The 22,822-nt window shown below is 41.1% G+C and overlaps 1 protein-coding gene across 22 annotated transcripts in view; it reads left to right on the forward strand.

The window, feature by feature from the left end:
- Positions 1–22,822, forward strand: part of TNRC6A (trinucleotide repeat containing adaptor 6A) — a 218,311-nt gene that overhangs the window by 169,481 nt on the left and 26,008 nt on the right. For 14 of the 22 annotated variants that reach the window (XM_055365511.2, XM_055365510.2, XM_055365508.2 and 11 more), the window contains 6 exons: positions 11,734–14,319; positions 15,969–16,145; positions 17,031–17,206; positions 18,394–18,426; positions 19,966–20,046; positions 20,388–20,439. In XM_055365511.2, coding sequence (XP_055221486.2) covers positions 11,734–14,319; positions 15,969–16,145; positions 17,031–17,206; positions 18,394–18,426; positions 19,966–20,046; positions 20,388–20,439 — 3,105 coding nt within the window. The remainder of the gene's footprint in view (positions 1–11,733; positions 14,320–15,968; positions 16,146–17,030; positions 17,207–18,393; positions 18,427–19,965; positions 20,047–20,387; positions 20,440–22,822) is intronic. The other 8 variants (XM_055365512.2, XM_055365516.2, XM_055365514.2 and 5 more) reach the window with 3 other exon arrangements.

The following is a 22,822-nucleotide window of genomic DNA, read 5'->3' on the forward strand; positions in this document are numbered from 1 at the left end:
GAGTTATGAATGGGGGATCTTAGAATATTTCCTGTAAGTTACCTACTTTAAAATGATTATTTTAATTACTGATTCTCCCTTCAGGTTCTGCCCATTTTAATAAGGAGCTTATAGCTAAAGTTGACTATAAGACTGTAGCTAAAATTGAGCACCCTTCCCCCCAGGCCATGTGCTGAGCAGTTATACATATTATGCATTTAATCTTCAACAACGTTGTGAGACTGAGTTCTTACCTCCACTTTCAGTAGAGGCATCTGACATACCAAGACGTTAAATAACTTGCCCAAACTCATTCAGTTACCACATGCCATAAAAAGACTGGCACTCATGGAAATTATATTCAGACAGAGGAAATGCATTCAGTTATTTGTCTCAGAGTGGCTTCTCTGAGCTTGGTAGTGATTGTGAGGCAGAAAATAAATCTAGTATGTGATTACAGGTTTTCTCAAAACCCAGTTTGTTTCAACATGTTCTGGAAAGTTTTGATGGTCTGTTAGTCTGTCCATCCATTCATTTATCCAACTATTTGAAAGCTTTACCACAAGCCAGGTAGAGAATTAGGTGCTAGGGTTGAGGGGGAATCAAGGTGCCCATACAAGAACACACTTCTAGAGGCAGTATAGCATACTGATAAAGAAGAAAGTGTCTAGAATCAGATAGACTGGGGCCTTACATCCCGGTGCCCCCATATCCCAGTGTGTGTGACCTTGGGCAGGTTACTTAATTGCTCTATGTGCCTGAGCAGTCTTTCCTAACTGTGCCAGGTAGTTACTCACTTTCTACACCTGTGCTCTCTTTTGTATACCAAGAACTACTCTGTACGTTGTAATATATTATGGTATTTCACAGTGAATAAGTAGCAGATCCTGGACTCACATCAAGATCTGTCTGACTCCAAAGATATGCTTGTAACCACCATGCTGTGCTTTGGCAACATACAGGATGTGATTGGTAATGAGGAAGAGGACACAAATGTGAGTTTTCTAGCATAGGCACATTGTTATTGGAAAGGATACAAATTTAAGTCATTGTCCTGAACTAATATTTACTCCCTAATTTCCCAGCACCTTATTACCTGTGTGAGCTTGGCCATAACACATCTGACCTTCTTTGCTAATCTGTAAAACAGTAGTACCCAACCCTATAAGGCTGCTGTGTAGACTTAATTACATGACATGTTATTAAAGGAACTACCTTAATGCCTGATATCTAGGTGCCAAATAAATTATCTTCCTAATAACTCTTATAGAAGGACCTGTACTCTTCAAGAAGAGTTTGGTTAATACTAGATCTAATGCCAAGTAGTAGGCAATTAGTCATTTGAAGTTCATCTGGGGAGTCAGATTGGAAGCAAATGTACTGGTCATCAGCATAATGAAAAATGTGGTTAAAAACTTCGGGAGAGGTTAGTTATACAACAAATGATGGAGTACCTGCTGTGAGCTAAGCAAGGTGGAATGGTACTGAACAAGACAGTGAAGTGGGATAGTATATTTAGAAAATATGTCAAATATGCCTTTTCACTTGGGGAAATGAAAGGAACCTGTTTTTGGATGGAAACAACAGGAGTGTAAGAATCTTGCTTCTCAAAAATAACTGTGAGTCAAAAATATCAAAAGTGTTACAGGTGTGGGTTCAGATGAGAAGAAGGCCTCAGGTGTGGGCATAGGAAGAAGCCTTCAAAAAATGTCTGAGAAGGAAAAACATCGTGCCTATTTCTAAAAGAATTTTACTAGGGTGGACTGCATTGATGTGGAGGCTAAGGTGGAAGTGAGGAGGGTGCAGCAATCTGACTCAGTCAGATTCAGTCTCAAAAAACAACTAGAAAATGCAGATGATGAAGCCAAGGCATTCCAAAGAAGAGCCAGATTTGTACTTTTGTCTCTTAAAAAATTTATGAATCCCCACTTAACAGCATATTTTACATATTTACATTAAAACATCTTTCTAAGTGTTACTAGGATTGGTAATAGAAACTTTAGCTTGCAAAATAGACCAGGAGAGTCAGTGAAGGCCTCTTATGAGTTAGGTATATCCAGCTCCTACCAAGTTATTAATATTAATAACGATACAGTGGCTGATCCTTATGGGGTGCTTACTGTGCCCACACACTACTAACTCATTTAATACTTCTTTTACAGAGTAGATAGTATCATGTTCATTTTACAGATTAGGAAGTAGCCTAGAGGCCAGTGAAGAACAAGGTACTAGTTAGTATAAACAGCGTGCACAGTAGCCCAGACACACAAACATTCTTTGTTGTGAACTACATGTAGTTCAGAATTGGGAGAACATAGTGGTGGCTTGGTTTTTTGTTTTGTTTTGTTTTGTTTGATCTATTCGTATTTGGCTTTTTTACGTTCTCATTTTTAATTTTTTTAGAATCTTGTGCTAGTCAAACTAGACAACTCTGCAGACCAGCCCTGGGCTGCCATTTTGGGGCTGTGCCTCAGACATTTATTGATGGTTTAAATTGAGACTTGAGACCTCTTTTTTGCAGTTGACCACTTAGACCCCAAAGAGGTGAAATAACTCTTTAATATGGGGGCCCACAAACCATGTAATGAAAGTGAAGGCTTTGGGGGGATGACTAGGCTCAACAGGAGCAATATTGTTCTTATAGGCCAAAGTGTTCTATCCTATTTTTTATCCACCTGACATGATCCATACAGAAAAATTAAGAAGACTAACATAGTGAACACTCGTATACCCTCCACCCAAAACTGGTGGTGGTGAACATTTTCCCATCTTGACTTGACACACGTCTCTTTCTCTCTCTCATGTATGCATGCATGTGCACATTATTGTTGAACCACTTAAAAGTAAGTATGCAAGCATTATGACACTTCAACTTTAATCCTTCCACAGGTAATTATCCTAAGAATAAGCATAGTCTCCTATACAACCACAATACCATTATCACCCCTAAGTAAAAGAACAACAACAATATCTTCTGATAGTTTATATCCACATTTTTGCTAGTTGTCCCAAGAATGTATTGCTTGCTTGTTTGTTCACAGTATGTTAGTGTTTATATAAAACGTAAAGCATATAGAACACTATGTATTGCTTAGGGGATGAATTCAAATGTAGTGAGATATAAAGATTTACATGAGTGATTACCACTGGTAATCACCCACTGGCGAAGGAAAGAGAGAGAATACCTACGAGTTTTTTCTGCCATATTAGTAACGCATTTCTTAAGGTGTATGAGTATATTTTATATTACTCTTTTATGGCCTTTTCTATGTTTGAAGTAGTTTTTTTTTTTTTTTTTTTTTAAAGAAAAAGACATTTGAGGCATAATGGTGAATGACCAATAATTGGGATGTTTTAACCAAAAGTGTTAACATTAAAGTTTCTGGAGATATTTAAAGGTTAAAATGCTGTCCATCCCCATCCATCCGTGCTCCTGCATTGGGCTTTTAGCACGGTGTACATCCTTGCTGTCTTGCAACTTCTACTACTTGCTTGCAACTTGCACCTTCCCCTTGGACGATAAACAAACTCAGATCTTCTCTATCCTTAAAAAAATTCTGTTAAGCCTCCATACTCTTTTTTTTTTTTTGGAGGAGACAGCGTCTTACTTTGTCACCCAGACTGGAGTGTAGTGGCATGAACACGGCTCACTACAGCCTCAACCTCCCAGCTCAAGTAATCCTCCCACCTCAGTGAGTCTCCCTGAGTAGCTGGGACTACAGGCGTTCGCCACCACGCCTGGCTAATTTTTGTGTGTTTTGTAGAGATGGGGTTTTGCCATGTTGCCTAGGCCAGTCTTGAACTCCTGAGCTCAAGCTATCTGCCTGCCTTGGCCTCCCAAATTGCTGGGATTACAGGTGTGAGCCACCACACCCGGCAAAATCCCCATATTCTTTTGAGGCTATTACAGAATTTCTCCCTCCCCGCTTTCAGTGTTATTGAAGGAATAGTCTGTACTTGCAGTCTTTAATGTATTACATCAGTCTCTCATAATCTGGCTTCTGCTCACTTGACTAAAATAACTCTATTGCTGAAGTCACTGATCTTCTGAATGTCAAATGCAAACCTTTTTGTTCCCTCCCAAGGCTTTGTTTCAGATCTCCCCACAGTTTAGGTCCTCTTCTGGAAGTCTTCAGCTGATGTTGGGCCCCTCAAAACTCAGTATGTCCAAACTTGAACTCTTTGTGTTGCCCCGTACCACTTCCTCCTCCTGCGTTCCTTTGCTCAAATAGTTGCCGCCCCCATTCATCCAGTCACCCATCTAGAAACCTTGAAATCATGCTCTACTCTTCCCTCTCCTGTATGTCTCACAGGCCAGTGGGTTACTGTACTCTGCTGATTTTAACTCTTTTTTTTTTTTTTTTTTTTTTTTTGAGATGGAGTCTCGCTGTTGCCCAGGCTGGAGTGCAGTGGCACGATCTCGGCTCACTGCAAGCTCTGCTTCCCGGGTTCACACCATTCTCCTGCCTCAGCCTCCCGAGTAGCTGGGACTACAGGCGCCCGCCACCATGCCCGGCTAATTTTTTGTATTTTTAGTTGAGATGGGGGTTTCACCATGTTAGCCAGGGTGGTCTCCATCTCCTGACCTTGTGATCTGCCCGCCTCAGCCTCCCAAAGTGCTGGGATTACAGGCGTGAGCCACCGCTCCTGGCCAATTTTAACTCTTAAATACCTCCCACTTTTCCCGTCTCCCTTTGATACTGCCATCAGTTGCAACAAGTTGCCCTGGTTGAGGTGTTCACTATCTGGTCTAGAGCAACATCCCCAAGGATGTCTTTTATATCCATCTCCCTACCACTTTCACCCCATCTCTCAAACCGGAAGCCAGTCATGATTCATGCATTGCATTTGGTTGTGATATTGCATTTGTCTTCTTTATTCTGGAACAGAGATCTGGGCCTATTTTAGCCCAGCTTTTTTGGGAGGTACCTACACCCATTCATTTACATATCGTCTGGGCTGCTTTCAAGCTACAATGGCAGAGTTAAATAGTTTTCACAGACCATCTGGCTCGCAAGGCCTAAAATGTTTAACTGGACCTGTATAGAACAAGTTTGCCAACCCCTGAACCAAAGGCAAGAATAACCAGATGAGACATTTTGAATTTTGTACGTAAGAGTGATTTGAGGCCGGGCGTGGTGGCTCATGTCTGTAATCCCAGTACTTTGGGAGGCTGAGATGGGCGGATCACAAGGTCAGGAGATCGAGAGCATCCTGGCTAACAGGGTGAAACCCCCTCTCTACTAAAAATACAAAAACAAAATTAGCCAGGCGTGGTGGCGGGCTCCTGTAGTCCCAGCTACTCGGGAGGCTGAGGCAGGGAACCCGGGAGGCAGAGCTTACAGTGAGCCGAGATCGCGCTACTGCACTCCAGCCTGGGCGACAGAGCGAGACTCCGTCTGACAAAAAAAAGAGTGATTTGAAACTGTACATCTAAGGTTCTCTCGTATTCCCAATGGTACCATCTCTCTCATACTCCTTGGAAACATTGTAAAACATAAATATTATTTACTTTCGAAGCTCTTCCCTTTCTGGCAAAATTGGAAGTCTTTAAGGCAGAAAATAAATATTTAACTGTTTTGTTTGTTAGATGCTGTATATTTAGAAGAAAAATATTTGAAGGTCCATGGATCTAAATTCTTCCTGAATAAGTGATGCTGTTTCTTCTCTTTTCTTTTTTTTTTTTTTTTTGAAACAGTCTCGCTCTGTCGCCCAGGTTGGAGTGCAGTGGTGCGATCTCCGCTCACTGCAACCTCCGCCTCCTGGGTTCAAGCAATTCTCCTGCTTCAGCCTCCTGAGTAGCTGAGATTACAAGCATCCACCACCATGCCCAGCTAATTTTTGTATTTTTAGTAGAGATGGGATTTCACTATGTTGGCCAGGCTGGTCTCGAACTCCTGACCTCAGGTAATATGCCCACCTCGGCCTCCCAAAGTGCTGGGATTACAGGCATGAGCCACTGCACCGAGCTGATGCTGTTTTTTTATGTCGCTAGAATTATCACCAGTCTTCGTTCAGCCCCCACATAACCTCTTTGATCTTTTTTGGATAGATGTTCTATTATGTACAATTTTTTTTTTTTTTTGAGTGTGGTACTGCAGGTGATCACACTTCTGTGGGCATTTTGTATGAAAGTAGGATGTTAATGATGCTTTAGATTTCAAATATTTCTAAATAACGCGCAACCTTCCAAATCTTAAGTTTGCCTACAGCATTGCAGCGTATAAACATTTTGCATTACACTCAGTAAAACTCAGCCGCTCCCTTTCTTCCTACTAGCACAGAGATTAACTATTTCTCATTATTTCCTGGAAAGCTGAGTGATAATACTCTACTTAATGATGTTCCTCTATGTTTATCTTCCAGATCATTTACAACACTGGGTCTTGTGTGTCTTTAAGTGAAATGAATTATTTGACTTCTTCCAAATCTGAAATAATCTCTGACTCTGAAACATATTAATTATACCTGAGGAGTCCTGTTCTTTTCATCCTTTCAGTTTTGATAGCGTCTTTTCCCATCCCCTGCAACACATTCTGTTTTTGTTGTTGTTGTTTTGAGATGGAGTTTCGCTCTTACATAATGCCCAGGCTGGAGTGCAGTGGTGCGATCTTGACTCACTGCAACCTCCACCTCCTGGGTTCAAATGATTCTCCTTCCTCAGGCTCCTGAGTAGCTGGGATTATCGGGGCCTGCCACCACACCCGGTTAATTTTTGTATTTTTAATAGAGATGGTGTTTCACCCTGTTGGCCAGGCTGGCCCCAGGCTCTTGCCCTCAGTTGATCCTCCCGCCTCGGCCTCTCAAAGTGCTGAGATTATAGGAGTGAGCCACTGTGCCCAGCCAACACCTTTTATTGATTTTTATTTGTTTATTCATTTTGAGAGAGGCTGTAGCTCTGTTTCCTAGGCTGAGTGCAGTGGTGCAATCACAACTCACTACAGCCTCAACCTCCCAGGCTCAAGTGATCCTCTGCCTCAGCCTCTTAAGGAGCTGGGACCCCAGGTATATGCTACTACGCCCAGCTGATTTTTTTATTTTTTGTAGAGATGGGGTGTTGCAGGGTTGCCCAGGATAGTCTCACTTCTGGACCCAACCAATATTCCCGCCTCGGCCTCCCAAAGTGCTGGGATTACAGGCATGAGCTAGAATGCCAAACGAATTTTTTTTCCTAAACTACAACCTTTTTTACAACCCAGAATGCCTTGTAACTCACCATTGGTAACCCAATTTTTAAAATAATCTTTAGGTTTTGATCAAGTGGCTTCTAGATTAAAAATGGGATTTTAGTTAATAATATTTTAAAAGACAAACTTAGCCACCAAACCGGGTCATGACCAGAATCTGAGAACATTTTTCACTAACATTAAAGGTGATAGAACTCATTTGCAGAATATATTCAGGCGTTTGCTTTTTTGCTTTGCTTTTGTTGTATTCTAACATTAACAAGTGAAATCTGCCACGTATGGTTTATGTATAAAAATACTTATTCACTGATAGCTTCATGATTTCGTCTTTTACTTTTAATGTTTTAATCATTTGGGATTATTTTTATTATCTCATTTTAAAAAGTTTTCAAGTACTGAATATTCCCTTTCCCCACTGATTTAAAATGCTAATCCTTGAAATAGTATCTTTGACATATACTTGGATCTGTTTCTGGGTTACTTTTTCTGTTCAGTCAAAGTGCTCTCTGGCAATGCAGTGCTGTTCAGCTATTTCCTGATAATGCAGATTCCCTTCTTCACAACCTCTTCTTTTTGAAATTTTTTAGAGGGTTACTTCCCCATTTGCTTTACAGAATTTTTAAATCACTTGTTATCATTTTGCAGACTCTTGTTAACAATTTCTTATAACTGAATTAAACTTAGAGCATTGTTACACCTTCATATCCAGGAACAAGTTTCTTCACTTTCAAGTGTCTTCTATAGCCAGCAATAAAATATAATCATATATGACTTTAAATATTTTTGCTAGCTTTATTCCTGTTACTTTGTGGCTGTTAATGATTAAGATCTTTTCCCATCAACATTTTCTCCTGGATTATTTTTGGCATCTAGAAAGGAAATTGTTTTTTCATGTTGATCTTTTTTGCCTCTATTCTATTATTTTTACCTCTCATTTTTGAGTCATATTTTATCAGTTACTACTTCTAAAACTGGACCAAATAGTATTGATGACAAGTATTTTTGTCTTTTTCTTGTCATTATGGGAATGCTTCTGGTGTTTCACTCTTGAATTCTGGATCCATTTCTTTATTTTCCATTTGGGTAGTTTTGTTTTCGATGCCCAATCTTGTTTTTTTACTCGTGCCTTATGAAAGTGGCCACACACACTTAACGCACGCAAATAGTGGCAGCAGAAATACGTTTTTAGTAGTCCAGGAAAAGACAGTGACAAGGGCTGGACTGTCTTAGATTTGGAAAAAAGATGTATGGATTTTGGACTTGATGATGTTTTGGATTTGCTGTGCACAGGGAGGAATAAAAGATAAATTCTAGGTTTTAGGAAACTTACTGAGATGAGAAAAACTTGTAAAGAAGCAGTTTTTGCCCCGTTTGGGAGGAGAGCAATTTATACTCTGTTGGAGTGTAAATCTGGAATCTGAAGATTCTGCTAAAGATATCTAAGTGGAAATTTTAAGTAAGGAAGTTATATGATTTCTCATTTTGTTCTTTATAAGGGAGACATGGTGGAATGAAAAACATGCTTTGGAGATAGGACTAAAAGATGATAATCATTAGCATGCATTTATCAATGATAATAATGGCCCTCATTTATTAAGCACCTAATATGGATCAGATATAGTTCAGAGTCCTTTTTTGTTTTTTTTTGTTGTTGTTGTTGTTTTGTTTTGTTTTGTTTTTTGAGACGGAGTCTTGCTTTGTTGCCCAGGCTGGAGTGCAGTGGCGCGATCTTGGCTCACTGCAAGCTCTGCTTCCCAGTTTCATGCCATTCTGCCTCAGCCTCCCGAGTAGCTGGGACTGCAGGCACCCACCACCACGCCCAGCTAATTTTTTTGTAGAGATGGGCTTTCTCCGTGTTAGCCAGGATGGTCTTGATCTGCTGACTTCGTGATCCTCCCGCCTCGGCCCCCTAAAGTGCTGGGATTACAGGCGTGAGCCATCACGCCTGGCCAGTAGAGTACTTTTAATAATCTGCACCACAGTTGTGTGAGATTGGTACTAATACTGTTTCGTTTTTGTTGTTGTTTTTGTTTTTTGAGATGGAGTCTCGCTGTGTCGCCAGGCTGGAGTGCAGTGGCGCCATCTCGGCTCACTGCAACAGCCTCTGCTTCCGCGGTTTAAGCAATTCTGCCTCAGCCTCCTGAGTAGCTGGGACTGCAGGCGCCCGCCACCACGTCCGGCTCATTTTTTGTATTTTTAGTAGAGACAGGGTTTCACCATGTTGGCCAGGATGGTCTCGAACTCCAGACCTCGTGATCCCCTTGCCTTGGCCTCCCAAAGTGTTGAGATTACAGGCATAAGCCACTGCGCCCAGCCTGGTACTAATACTGTTTCTACTTTAGAGATGAAACTAGGCACAGAGATTGAGGATCTTGCCGTGGTCACACAGCTAGTAAATGGTAGAGTGCCTCTTAAACCCAGGCATTCTGGCTACCCAATCTGTGCTGTTAATCACTACATCAAATTGACCCTAACGAGGCACTTATTTGCAGCCAGCACTCAGCTTAATGCTTTACATATGATGATAAAATTAACAAAAGAACCAGGTTAAGAAGTATTGTTTATATTCTGGTTTTGCAGATTTGGTCATAACAGAGTCCAGACTTGAATCTTGGTGTTTCTAGAGTCCTATCTACATTCTTAGGCACCTTGCTTTATGAAGGATTCTGATGAATCCTGCCTTTCTCACTTAATTTTCCATAAATTAACCTGTGAACCTCAGTTTTGTCATCTGCAAGTGAAGGTAATACCTATCCTCTAGTGTGGCTCTAAGGATTCAGTGATAAAAGTGCACACAAAGTTGTCAGACATAGTACTGAATGCCAAACATTTGTTGATGGTGCTGGTGCAGATGTTAGTGTGTTGGTTTGCTTACACCCAATGAGACTGACTTATTGTTACCCTTTATTTCATGAGAAATTCTCCTTATGGGCACTGAAAGATGGCAAATCTTCTTTGGCAGCTTTAGGAATCATTAAAGAAATGATTCTTAAACAGGGAGTGGAAATTAGAGTCACTTATGGAACTTTGAAGTATATTATTTGATGAATTTATATCATTTCCGGTCTCTCTCCAGTCACTTTTCCAGACTGTTTCCAGCTCATCATCTTTTACTTCTTAATGATTGTGCTTTGAGAGCAAATGATGCAAATTGAATCTGATTTTCCATTTTAGCAAATCACCTTAATAGTGACTTCTTTTTATCTCCTAGGCCTACAACCCCTGAAGGTTGGCTCATTAGGTCTGGGACATTGCCTTGAACATGTATATTTAAAAGCACTACGTGTGATTCTGATTGGTACTCTAGTAGAAAACTGCAATATAATGTACCTCCTCAAGACAGTCAAAATGCACGTGGCTTATGCAGGTTAATGGCCCTGAGGAGTGTCTGCCTACCAGATCCTTAAGCCAAGTGAGAGTTAAGAATCTGGGGAACTATTCAGAAGCACTAGAACTGCCCTACCTGTGGTAAAATAACTAAATAGTAATACATAGCAGGAAGTCCAAGATTATAGGATTGTATGACTGGTCATTAAACGTCTCCAGTGTCAGCATTTGATTTTTTGAGATCATAATAATTCTGTGATCTTCAACATAATTAACCATTACTTTTCTGTTCTTTTATATAAATGTGGTTAGGAAGGTAAATTAAGAAAATTTTATGAGAGGAAGTTGAACTGAAAATACTGTTACTTGGCTGTAATATTTCAGGTTGAATATGGACAGTAATGAAATAGAATGTAATGATAAAAGCTTTCCAATTCTTACCATTCTTATAAATTTTTATAAACTTGTTACAATACCCAAAACAGTTGTGCAGAAAAGCTATACTAGAAAACAGAGGGTGGAAAAATATTTCTGATACATTTTATCAAATTTTGGCTATTCACTTCTCCTTACCCGTCCTTCCATGTCAGGCTTCTATGCCTGGGTTGTTCCGTTATCCTAATGCGTAGCTGCCTCCTAGACCTTCTTGACTCCAAAATTCTTTTTTTTTTTTTTGAGACGGAGTCTCGCTCTGTCACCCAGGCTGGAGTGCAGTGGCACTATCTCCGCTCACTGCAAGCTCCGCCTCCCGGGTTCATGCCATTCTCCTGCCTCAGCCTCCCGAGTAGCTGGGACTACAGGCGCCCACCACCATGCCCGGGTAATTTTTTGTATTTTTAGTAGAGATGGGGTTTCACCATGTTAGCCAGGATGTTCTCGATCTCCTGACCTCGTGATCCGCCCACCTTGGCCTTCCAGAGTGCTGGGATTACAAGCGTGAGCCACCACGCCCAGCCCAAAATTCTTTTATTTACCGATACGTTAACAATGTATTCATTCAGCAAGTATTTATCAAGGGGCTGTTATGTCCTCTAGGATCTTAGGATAGTATCAGTTGAACATAGAAAGTTGGTGGCTAGAAGATAACCAGTGCTCTTGTCACCATTCTGCCAAGGATCATAGCTTGTTAAATTGAGGAGCCACATATATTTATAACATATTCGTCATTTTTCTTAGATTTTAGTATCATTTTGAAATGGCCTAACACTTTATAAATAGTTGTACTTCTCCTTTATCCTAGATATAAACCACAGTACTTCAGGATCCCATTATGAAAATTCCCAGCGGGGACCTGTGTCTTCTACAAGTGATTCTAGCACAAACTGTAAGAATGCTGTAGTAAGTGACTTGTCGGAAAAAGAAGCATGGCCCTCAGCCCCTGGCAGTGATCCGGAGTTGGCTTCAGAATGTATGGATGCTGATTCTGCCTCCAGTTCTGAATCAGAGAGAAACATCACTATCATGGCTTCAGGGAACACAGGTGGTGAAAAAGATGGCCTTCGGAATAGCACTGGACTTGGTTCCCAAAACAAGTTTGTAGTTGGTAGCAGCAGCAATAATGTGGGCCATGGAAGTAGTACTGGGCCATGGGGTTTTTCCCATGGAGCCATAATAAGCACATGTCAGGTCTCTGTGGATGCTCCTGAAAGCAAATCTGAAAGTAGCAACAATAGAATGAATGCTTGGGGCACTGTAAGTTCTTCATCAAATGGAGGGTTAAATCCAAGCACTTTGAATTCAGCTAGCAACCATGGTGCCTGGCCAGTATTAGACAACAATGGACTTGCCCTAAAAGGGCCTGTAGGGAGTGGTAGTTCTGGCATTAATATTCAGTGCAGTACTATAGGCCAGATGCCTAACAATCAGAGTATTAACTCTAAAGTGAGTGGTGGTTCTACCCATGGTACCTGGGGAAGCCTTCAGGAAACTTGTGAATCTGAAGTAAGTGGTACACAGAAGGTTTCATTCAGTGGTCAACCTCAAAATATTACCACTGAAATGACTGGACCAAATAACACTACTAACTTTATGACCTCTAGTTTACCAAACTCCGGTTCAGTGCAGAATAATGAGCTGCCTGGTAGTAACACAGGGGCCTGGCGTGTGAGCACAATGAATCATCCTCAGATGCAGGCTCCATCAGGTATGAATGGCACTTCCCTTTCTCACCTTAGCAATGGAGAGTCAAAAAGTGGAGGCTCTTATGGTACTACATGGGGTGCCTATGGTTCTAATTACTCTGGAGACAAATGTTCAGGCCCTAATGGCCAAGCTAATGGTGACACTGTGAATGCAACTCTAATGCAGCCTGGCGTAAATGGTCCTATGGGCACTAACTTTCAAGTTAACACAAACAAAGGAGGTGGTGTGTGGGAATCTGGTGCAGCAAACTCCCAGAGTACATCATGGGGAAGCGGAAATGGCGCAAATTCTGGAGGAAGTCGAAGAGGATGGGGAACCCCTGCACAAAACACTGGCACTAATTTACCCAGCGTTGAGTGGAACAAACTGCCTAGCAATCAGCATTCCAATGACAGTGCAAATGGCAATGGTAAGACGTTTACAAATGGATGGAAATCTACTGAGGAAGAGGATCAGGGTTCTGCCACATCTCAGACAAATGAGCAAAGCAGTGTGTGGGCCAAAACAGGAGGTACAGTGGAGAGCGATGGTAGTACAGAAAGCACTGGACGCCTTGAGGAAAAAGGAACTGGGGAAAGTCAGAGTAGAGACAGAAGAAAAATTGATCAGCACACATTACTCCAAAGCATTGTAAACAGAACTGACTTAGATCCACGTGTCCTGTCCAACTCTGGTTGGGGACAGACTCCTATTAAGCAGAATACTGCCTGGGATACAGAAACGTCACCTAGAGGGGAACGAAAGACTGACAATGGGACAGAGGCCTGGGGAAGCTCTGCAACACAGACTTTTAACTCAGGGGCATGTATAGATAAGACTAGCCCTAATGGTAATGATACCTCATCTGTATCAGGGTGGGGCGATCCCAAACCTGCTCTGAGGTGGGGAGATTCCAAAGGCTCAAACTGCCAGGGGGGGTGGGAAGATGATTCTGCTGCTACAGGAATGGTCAAGAGCAATCAGTGGGGGAATTGCAAAGAGGAGAAGGCTGCATGGAATGACTCGCAAAAGAATAAACAGGGATGGGGTGATGGACAAAAATCAAGCCAAGGGTGGTCTGTTTCTGCCAGTGATAACTGGGGAGAAACTTCAAGGAGTAACCATTGGGGTGAGGCCAATAAGAAATCCAGCTCAGGAGGTAGTGACAGTGACAGGTCCGTTTCCGGTTGGAACGAACTTGGTAAAACTAGTTCTTTCACTTGGGGAAACAACATAAATCCAAATAATTCATCAGGATGGGATGAATCTTCTAAACCTACTCCTTCCCAGGGATGGGGAGACCCTCCAAAGTCTAATCAGTCTCTAGGTTGGGGAGATTCGTCAAAGCCAGTCAGCTCTCCAGACTGGAACAAGCAACAAGACATTGTTGGATCTTGGGGAATCCCACCAGCTACAGGCAAACCTCCTGGTACAGGCTGGCTGGGGGGACCTATACCAGCCCCAGCAAAAGAAGAAGAACCCACAGGCTGGGAGGAACCATCCCCAGAATCTATACGTCGCAAAATGGAGATTGATGATGGAACTTCAGCTTGGGGAGATCCAAGCAAATACAACTACAAAAATGTGAACATGTGGAACAAAAACGTCCCAAATGGCAACAGCCGTTCAGACCAGCAAGCACAGGTACATCAGCTGCTAACGCCGGCAAGTGCCATCTCAAACAAAGAGGCAAGCAGTGGCTCTGGTAAGTTTCTATTTTATGAAATCAAGCCTTGTTTTAACTTACTGTTATTATAAGATTTGTATAACAAAGTACTTGGATATGCACACAAAGGCTGTTCTTACTGTAATCCAGAAGCAGCTTGAAGAAAATTATAGGGGTGATGTTTACCACCAGAGAACAGAGCTCCACTTTTGGCAGTGTTGTTTGAGTCCTGCACACTTCATTCTCTATTAGAAATGCAACAGAAGGCGAATTGGACAAAGGCGGTCAAGTGGGAATGCTGTACACTTCTCCAAGTTGTTTTTGAGTTAGGCCTTAACTTGTGGTTTTATTATTTGACTAAAATATCTCCAGAAATAAAACAAGTATCTCATAAATACAGTACTCTCTAAACATTAGGTTGTATATTTGGCTTTAGAAGGGATTTTTTTTTTTTAAGTAGGTGAGAAATCCAGCTCTACTTAGATACAGTATATATGTTTGTGTATTTAAAACATTTGACAGTACCTTTCTAGTATATCCTTACTTTCCTCTCTAATAATGAACTAATTCCTATCTCTGCAAATTTTCCCAACAACATTTTCATTAAGTGTGATTGGCTACATTGTCTTTGTTAATAAAAGTTTTATTGACTTAATAGTCTCATTGGAAGTGGATATGGGAGTGCTTTCATGAGCTAACTTTTTGGCGCTTAATTTTTTTTTTTAGTCTAAGTATAGTTTGTTGTATTAACTTAGGTTTGATTCTTAAAAGGAAGAAGTATGTATCTAAGATGAAGCCTGTTGGCTTTGATTTTTTTTAATGAAACGTTTATGGCTTTTTTTTTTTTTTTTTTTTTTTGCTTTGGACAACCTCAGCCTAATACTTCAGATTTTAAAATAAGCATTGTTCAGCATATGTAAAAAGTAGGTGACCCGTTATTGTTAGCTGGGTAGTAAATTGTTTTTCCAGTGTAGGTGGTGTGGAAGGGGTACACTTGTGGCACAATTTTTTTTTTTTTTTTGGAGACGGAGGCTTTCTCCGTCACCCAGGCTGAAGTGCAGTGGCATGATCTCGGCTCACTGCAGCCTCCACCCCCCAGGTTCAAGCAATTCTCCTGTCTCAGCCTCCTGAGTAGCTGGGACTACAGGTGTGTGCCACCACGCCCAGCTAATCTTTGTATTTTTAGTAGAGACCAGGTTTTGCCATGTTGCCTAGGCTAGTCTCAAAATCCTGACCTCAGGTGATCCACCTGCCTCAGCCTCCCAAAGTGCTGGGATTACAGGCATCAGCCACTGTACCCAGCTGGTACAAATGTTATACATACACTGTCACCCAGCTTATCACCTGCTCCAATTTACAAGGTTTGGTTTAGAATGACTTGACTTTTTCAGGAATTAAATTGATGCTCAAAGGAGAGTGGTTTTCCATAACTATGCAAAAATCAGCTCTAGGTCTAGAGGGTAATTATGAAAAAAGTTAAAAAAATTCTCACCTTATATTAATGGGAAATAGTTTGTCTTTTTTTAACATAAAACAGATACCATCTTTTTGCCTATCACAGTATCATTATTCAGTACATAAACGTGAAATTCTTCATCCTTGGTCCCTAAGTTTTCTTTATTGTCCCTTATTCCACTGCACCTCCTTACCTTCTATGCTGATGACTTCTTTTCCCACACTTTCTAAAGGCTGGGGTGAGCCCTGGGGGGAGCCTTCTACTCCAGCCACAACTGTGGATAATGGTACTTCAGCATGGGGTAAGCCCATAGACAGTGGTCCCAGCTGGGGGGAACCCATTGCTGCGGCATCCAGCACATCCACGTGGGGCTCCAGCTCTGTTGGTCCACAAGCATTAAGCAAATCTGGTAAGTTATTGACAATGCCTGGTAGCTGTTATGTAGCAGTGGCGATCACTCACTGACTATAATTAAATAATTAGATGAGGTTTCTATGTTATCTATAATATATTCATATAATATGATAGATGATGTTCAGTATTTTGCTCTTTGATTTTGTAACGTGGTTTATTCTCTTTCTGAATTTTCCTCTTTTCTCATATTTCTTAGAACTGTAACTATTCATTTGCATATACTTCATCAAATCTATATTTTACCAAATTAGGTTATCTAGGAAGAGTCTACTAGCAACTTTCATGCCATCCAGCCTGAGAGGCCAACTAGTGTAGCCATGAGGACACATATTCAGACTGTCAGATGATTCCCTGAAAGTTAAAATTAGCATAGTTCAGAAAAGACCCAAGATTGAAATTAACATTGTCATTATCCCATAGGTTGTGTACAGGATACCCTGTAGGAATCCCAAGGGCCATGTGTGAAGATAAGACGCTTTCTGCTTAAGGCTTTGAATACTCTCTGGCCATTCTCCCTAAAAATATATATAAAAATTAATTCTTTCAAATTTCATTCATCTTCTTTGTCCTGTGCGTCACTATGCAGATTATTAAGTGGGTACAAACAAGAGTGCTACCATTGTCCATGTTCAAGAACTATGATTTGTTAAAGGCATGGAGGAGTTTTATTAAATTTTTAAATAAGAGTATATTATTTTTCATGGAACGTTTAGCTCAGTATAAAACATAACTTTCCTTCTGTGCAGATGCAGGAAGGGAAGTAAGTGTGCGCGTGTGTGTTTTCTTAGGTTCTCTACCCAATTTTTAATATATACTTATTCTCCAGAAGGAATTCTTTTATTAAAGTATGTTTCTCTTTATATCACAAATTCACAATCAGGGCCAAAATCTATGCAAGATGGCTGGTGTGGTGATGATATGCCATTGCCTGGAAATCGCCCCACTGGCTGGGAAGAGGAAGAGGATGTGGAGATTGGAATGTGGAATAGTAATTCATCTCAAGAGCTTAACTCATCTTTAAATTGGCCACCATATACAAAGAAAATGTCATCGAAGGTAAACATTTCAAGGGCAAAGCCCTTGAAACTTTAAATTCCAAAGGTAGTTTACCCACAGAAAATTAACTTTTCGCCTGCCCGTTTCTGGCGGTCAGTACAGTCCAGGCAGCCCCCACCTTAGGTATAGCCACTTGTATGGGCAGCCACCTAGAGAAACATAAGAAAGACCACAGGAACTTCCTTTCTCCCCACTGCTACAGCTTGGGATTTCTCTCTTCCTCCCCCTCCACCAGTGCTGCCTGGGACAACCCCTCATCCTAGGGTGGTGCCTGCAGTGGTGAGGATGAAGAGGAGGGCAAATCTCCATGTTGACTCTTTCCATCCCACTGCCAGTTCATCTCCCATTTCATTTCCTCACCTGGAGTCCCCCGCCACCTGCTTACCCAGAGTCACCATCCTCCTTATTCACCTGTCATGTTTGTCCCTATCCCATCCCAAAAGGTCCTGTGACAAAAATCCCTAGGAATGATCTGAGCTTGGTTTTGCTTTTATGTGTGGACAAATCATATTCCTAAAGCTGGCTGTACATCGAAATCCCATGGCATTTGTTAAAAATGCAGCTTCCTGTACCTCAGGTCTACTGAAGTTTTGGAAATTGGACCAAGTTTCTTATCCTAAAGAAGCTCCTCAAATGTCTCTGATGCAGAGCCAGGTTTGGGAAGCACTGATTTAGAGCACTGGTTCTTAAGAGGTGGCACTGGGGGCTGCTGTCAGATCCTCCTGGGGACCATTTTCAAAATACGTGCCCAGTCCCCCAGGTGGTTCTAACATAACATCCTAACCCACCCTACTTGAGAATGATTACCTTTTGAGGGACCTTAGAAGTCAGATACCAGTGGATAGCTGGACTGGGTAACTGCCAAGGTTCCTCACTTTTAATCCTGGGATTCTAAGTCTAGGACCTGCCATTTTCATTTTTAAAATTTTTCATTTGGCTGAATTTGCCTATTGCCTTGCCATATAGCTTATGAAGTGCTTTTACATGTTTTACATAAGTCATTTGATCCTCACAACCATCTAAGATAGGACACTGATGAATTTGAGACTGGAAAAGGTGGTGACTTGCCCAAAGTTGCGGTAACTAGTAAGTGACAGAGTAAGGACTTAAGTTTAGGTCTTCCAATTCCAAACCCCATGTTCTTCCCACTGGACCATGCTGTTTTGTGACTTTGTCTTTCCTTACAGGGTCTGAGTGGCAAAAAAAGGAGAAGGGAAAGGGTGTGTAGCCTTTTTACTCTTTCTCCTTTGTTTCTACTAGTAAAAATCTTTAGAAAGCAACTGCAAACATTTATTTAGCCTCTGCTGTGTGCCAGGTACTGTGCTTGGTGCTGGGGATTCAAATACACTAAGATATGAGTTTCACCTTTCGGGAGCTCACAGTCTAGTATGGGGCATTAGGAGAGCTTCATAGAAGTGTCAGCTTGAATTTGGAAGATGCTTGGGATGGGATGTGTTAAGGAAGATAGTAGCCCAACATAACCAAAATGTAGAATTTTTAGGAAGAAGTGACAAGAGATCTGGCTCTGTAGTTAAGGCAGATTGTATTGTCTTCAATAGCATGCCAAGGAATTTGAACTTTATTTTGTGTAAAATATGGAACCAACGAAATTGAGTAGAAAACAACATCAGTGGGGTTTTTAAATTACTAATTTTAAAAGAAAGCTAATAAGCGATAGTATGAAATATAAATTGGTGCAGGGGGAGACCACAGTTAGGGATCTCAGAGAGCATCTGCGTTAATTCAAGCTAGAAAGGAGGGCTTGAGTTGGGAAATAAGAATGGATATATAGTGAAAGGGACTAATTTGAGAGGCATTTCAGTCAGAATAGAAAGGACAGAAGAACTTGGCAACTAGTTAGGTATGGGGATGGATGGGGTGAAAGGAAAAGGGATCAAAGCCAACTTCAGAATCTGCGGAGAGAGTTAGATGCTTGCTTCAGAGACCTGCATTTGGGGGGAAGTTGTGAAGCTGTGTTCTGTTCCACAGTCAGAAGGAATGGACAGTAGCAATGGGAAAGGGTAATGAAGGCAACAGACTGAGAATGGTCCAGTGAGACCATAATGAGACATAGGTCTCTATGGCTTCCAGCCTCCTTGTCTACCAGACTGCTAATCACAGACCCTCCATCCTCTTAACTCATGTCTCAATGGAGTTTGCGTACCACCCATACCCCAACCAGCCGCAGAGAGCCAGCCCTAAGCAGGAGGAATCCCAGGTTCAACTTCTGCTAGAGATGTTGTGTTCTTGGCAACACAAATTGAAATTTTAAAATACTTTTTCATGTGGAAAACACATGGTGTTTTTTCAGTAGGATGCATATAGCATAATTAAATTAGGGGTTAAGTTGGCTTCTTTGGACTAACCTTAGAACCTAGTCACTATTTTTTTACTTTGGTTTGGAGTGAGAATTCCAGAAATCTAAATTATAACTAATCTTACAGTTCTCCGTTACTCAGAGGCCCTGTTTTCATATTTGTGGGTCATCGAGGCCTTTTGCTTCCGTCTTTTCCTTCTGACTGCTTGCCTTTAGAGATTTCTCTGTACATTACAGCTATACCAGAGGACTGGAGCAAAGGAAGTTGAAAATCAAATAAGTTGATTTTTAATTATTAACAACTCTGATAAGAGTTGATTGGAGGAGAAATTATTGGCTATAAATGAGAATTGGGGATTGTCTTAAGTTTTATTAATCCGTCACTATACCCAGATAAACAGAGATGGCCATGGCATCTTTTCTACTCTTTTATTTTACAAAGGGAATGATGAAAGGTGGAAACAAACAAGAAGAAGCGTGGATAAATCCATTTGTTAAACAGTTTTCAAATATCAGTTTTTCGGTAAGTATGTTTTCTTAGCAGCTCCTTCCTCTTTTAATGGTGGTCCATGATTTATCTTGATTTCACTCTTTTTAAGAATTATTTTTCATCTTCGAGTCCTTAGGAATGTACTTGATGTTAGAGTAAAATCGGCCTCCAAACCTTCATTTTTATGGCTTTAGCTAAAAACTTCAATCACATGTCTTATTTTAAAACATTTTAAAAATTACATTAGGCAGTGAAAAATGAAGCTTTATGATCCACTTGAATTTCACAGATAATGAAACACTGTAAAATTCATTTTTTATTTGTTTTCATTGATAAATTAAGGTCTGCTAACATGCTGCATTTTCTTTCTTCAGAGAGACTCACCAGAGGAAAATGTACAAAGCAATAAGGTGGACCTTTCTGGAGGTGAGAGAAAATTGAATCTGTTTATATTCCTCATTGAGGGACACACACATCCATGACATGATTCTACTGAAAGAGCCCTGACGTAGATCAGGACAGGGGAGGCTGTGCTCTCCAATAGACATACACATGCTGTGGTTAAATGAGTGCATGTGCCTTGAAAGTGCAGGACCACTGTGCAGATCAGTGGTGATATTAGTCTGATTACTTTACACATAATCCTGCCAAGAGGGAGTTACTCAGATTGGAGGGTATAGTCTTCTTGATTAGGGAACAGCATGTAGAAGGGCCTAGATGTGTGACAGACTCTTAAAACTATACTGGAGGAATGGCAAGTCATTCCATAGAATGAGTCAAGAAAAACAATTTTGGTGGGGGCAGCCGTGGTGGTGGTAGTGAAAGATCACCTGGATAAAGATGCTAGAAAACAAGGTTGGTGCTGAGTCATGAAGAGCTTGGGAATTTGAACTTTATTCTTAGAATATGGGATTAAAGTGAAGCAAGGGAATGACATGGTTTGGATTTATGTTTTAGAAAAATCATCTTGATTATAGATTGAAAATAGGATAGAAAACATTGGCAGCAGGAGATAGAGAAAAGATACTAAAGATAGCAAAACCAGTAGATAGTTGTTGCGGTAGCCGGTAATTATTTCAAAGCTCCAAACCAAGACAGTAGATGGAAATAATCTAATTCCATGGAGACATAGGACTTGGAATCAACAAAAATTGATAACCAGTTTGAACCAATTTGTTAGGCAGGATGAGGGAGAGAGTGTGATGGAAACTTACCTGGACAGTTTAGTAGTTGGTATTGTGTTAATCTGAGTCCAGTCAGGAGAAACTACGCAGTAATTTGCTAACAGGAAAAATGTAATATACAAGACTTTAACAAGGAATTGGAGTAGCAGTAGCAGATACAAGGGGAAGTAACTCAGTGAGGACTGACATAGCATGCCCAAGAAAGAACCCCCTTCCTCTCATTATGGTGCCATGCCAGTAGGAGTGCAGGAAATCCACCCTCTAAATTACCAGTGAAGGCAGGGCACAGGAGAGGTGTCTCATGGGAGGCACTCGCTACGGAGCTACCAGAGGGCATGCTGGTAGATGCTGCCAACCACTGGCGAGGTGAGCATTGTAGGTGCCTTGTTGCTGGCAAAGCTGCTGTGCTGCAGGAGACAGCAGACCAGAACTAAGAAACCAAACCTCTCCTCTTGCACCTTCTATTTACAAAATGTCAGTGCTAGCTGGCGAAGGAAAAAAACCTATAAAGGGCCTAAGTCCATTTTTTTTTCACAGAGCAATCCAAAAGGGTAAAATTGGAGCTAGAGGAAATAAGTCAGTAATCCGCACAGATCATCTCAACCCTTTGACTACTCACCTTCCATATGTACTCTTCTGCACGCATTTGTCCAGTACAATGGCAACGCAACTCTGTATTTCTGCTTAACAAGATACAGCTTTCTTTCTTGCAAGTGAAGAAGTGTTCATCCTCTCTCTAAACTGAGGAGATGAACAGCCCCAAGGGTCATTGTATTCATCACTGGCTATATAATCACCCCAGAAGTTCAGTCACAGTTTGTTACCTAAAGACTGAATTATAAAACCTAACATGTAATAACTTGTGAATAAGGTAAAAACAGGAAAAAAAATGCTTGGCCTATACAAATTAACACATCCATATGAGAAACAATAGAAAATATGCAAATCTACTACCATTGTTATTTCTGTAATTGCTCGTTAAGCCATCATTGGTATCTGTGCCTTCCTCCCTTCACTGCCTATTCTGTACTTAACTCACTTTCAGGTTGAATCTCAGCTGCTCTCGGTTCTTTAGTGGAGTTAAGTAATCCAAACCTTCATTCCCAAAGGATCTGAGCCCCCAGTTGTCCTTGCCTTTTATGGTTGCCATTGTTTTTCATTGGCCTTCACTACTGGGTATGGAAATACTAAGAAGCATCCCAGAGAATCCCCTGGGTTCCAGACAGTCTTCACTGCCTTCATTTCATAATCACATCAGTTACCCCAGCCAGTAGACTAGTTTTGTTTGTTTGTTTGTTTGTTTGCCTGCTAGTTCATATCTCAAGGAGTGCAGAATGTCCCTGTAGCAGTCTTCATCTTCCAGGGCAGTGGAGCCATTGTTGTGGTTTTTGTTGGAAGCGTTTTCTCTCTCAAGGACTAAGTTGTCTAAATCAGCACTTGTCAGAACAGAAAGTGAGTGTTCTGTAAGTGGCTCATTAGGTATAATTGTGAGAGAAGCCGCTCACACTTTCACCTTTTGATTCTCACAACTTACAAATTCTAGTAATTGGAGAGACACATACCGCATCCTCCTACAACAGATGCCCACCTTTTTAGGATGTTGTCTCCCAACTTGCTTTGTAACT

This window comes from Gorilla gorilla, chromosome 18 (genome assembly GCF_029281585.2).
Source record: "Gorilla gorilla gorilla isolate KB3781 chromosome 18, NHGRI_mGorGor1-v2.1_pri, whole genome shotgun sequence".
Classification (NCBI taxonomy): Eukaryota; Metazoa; Chordata; class Mammalia; order Primates; family Hominidae; genus Gorilla; species Gorilla gorilla.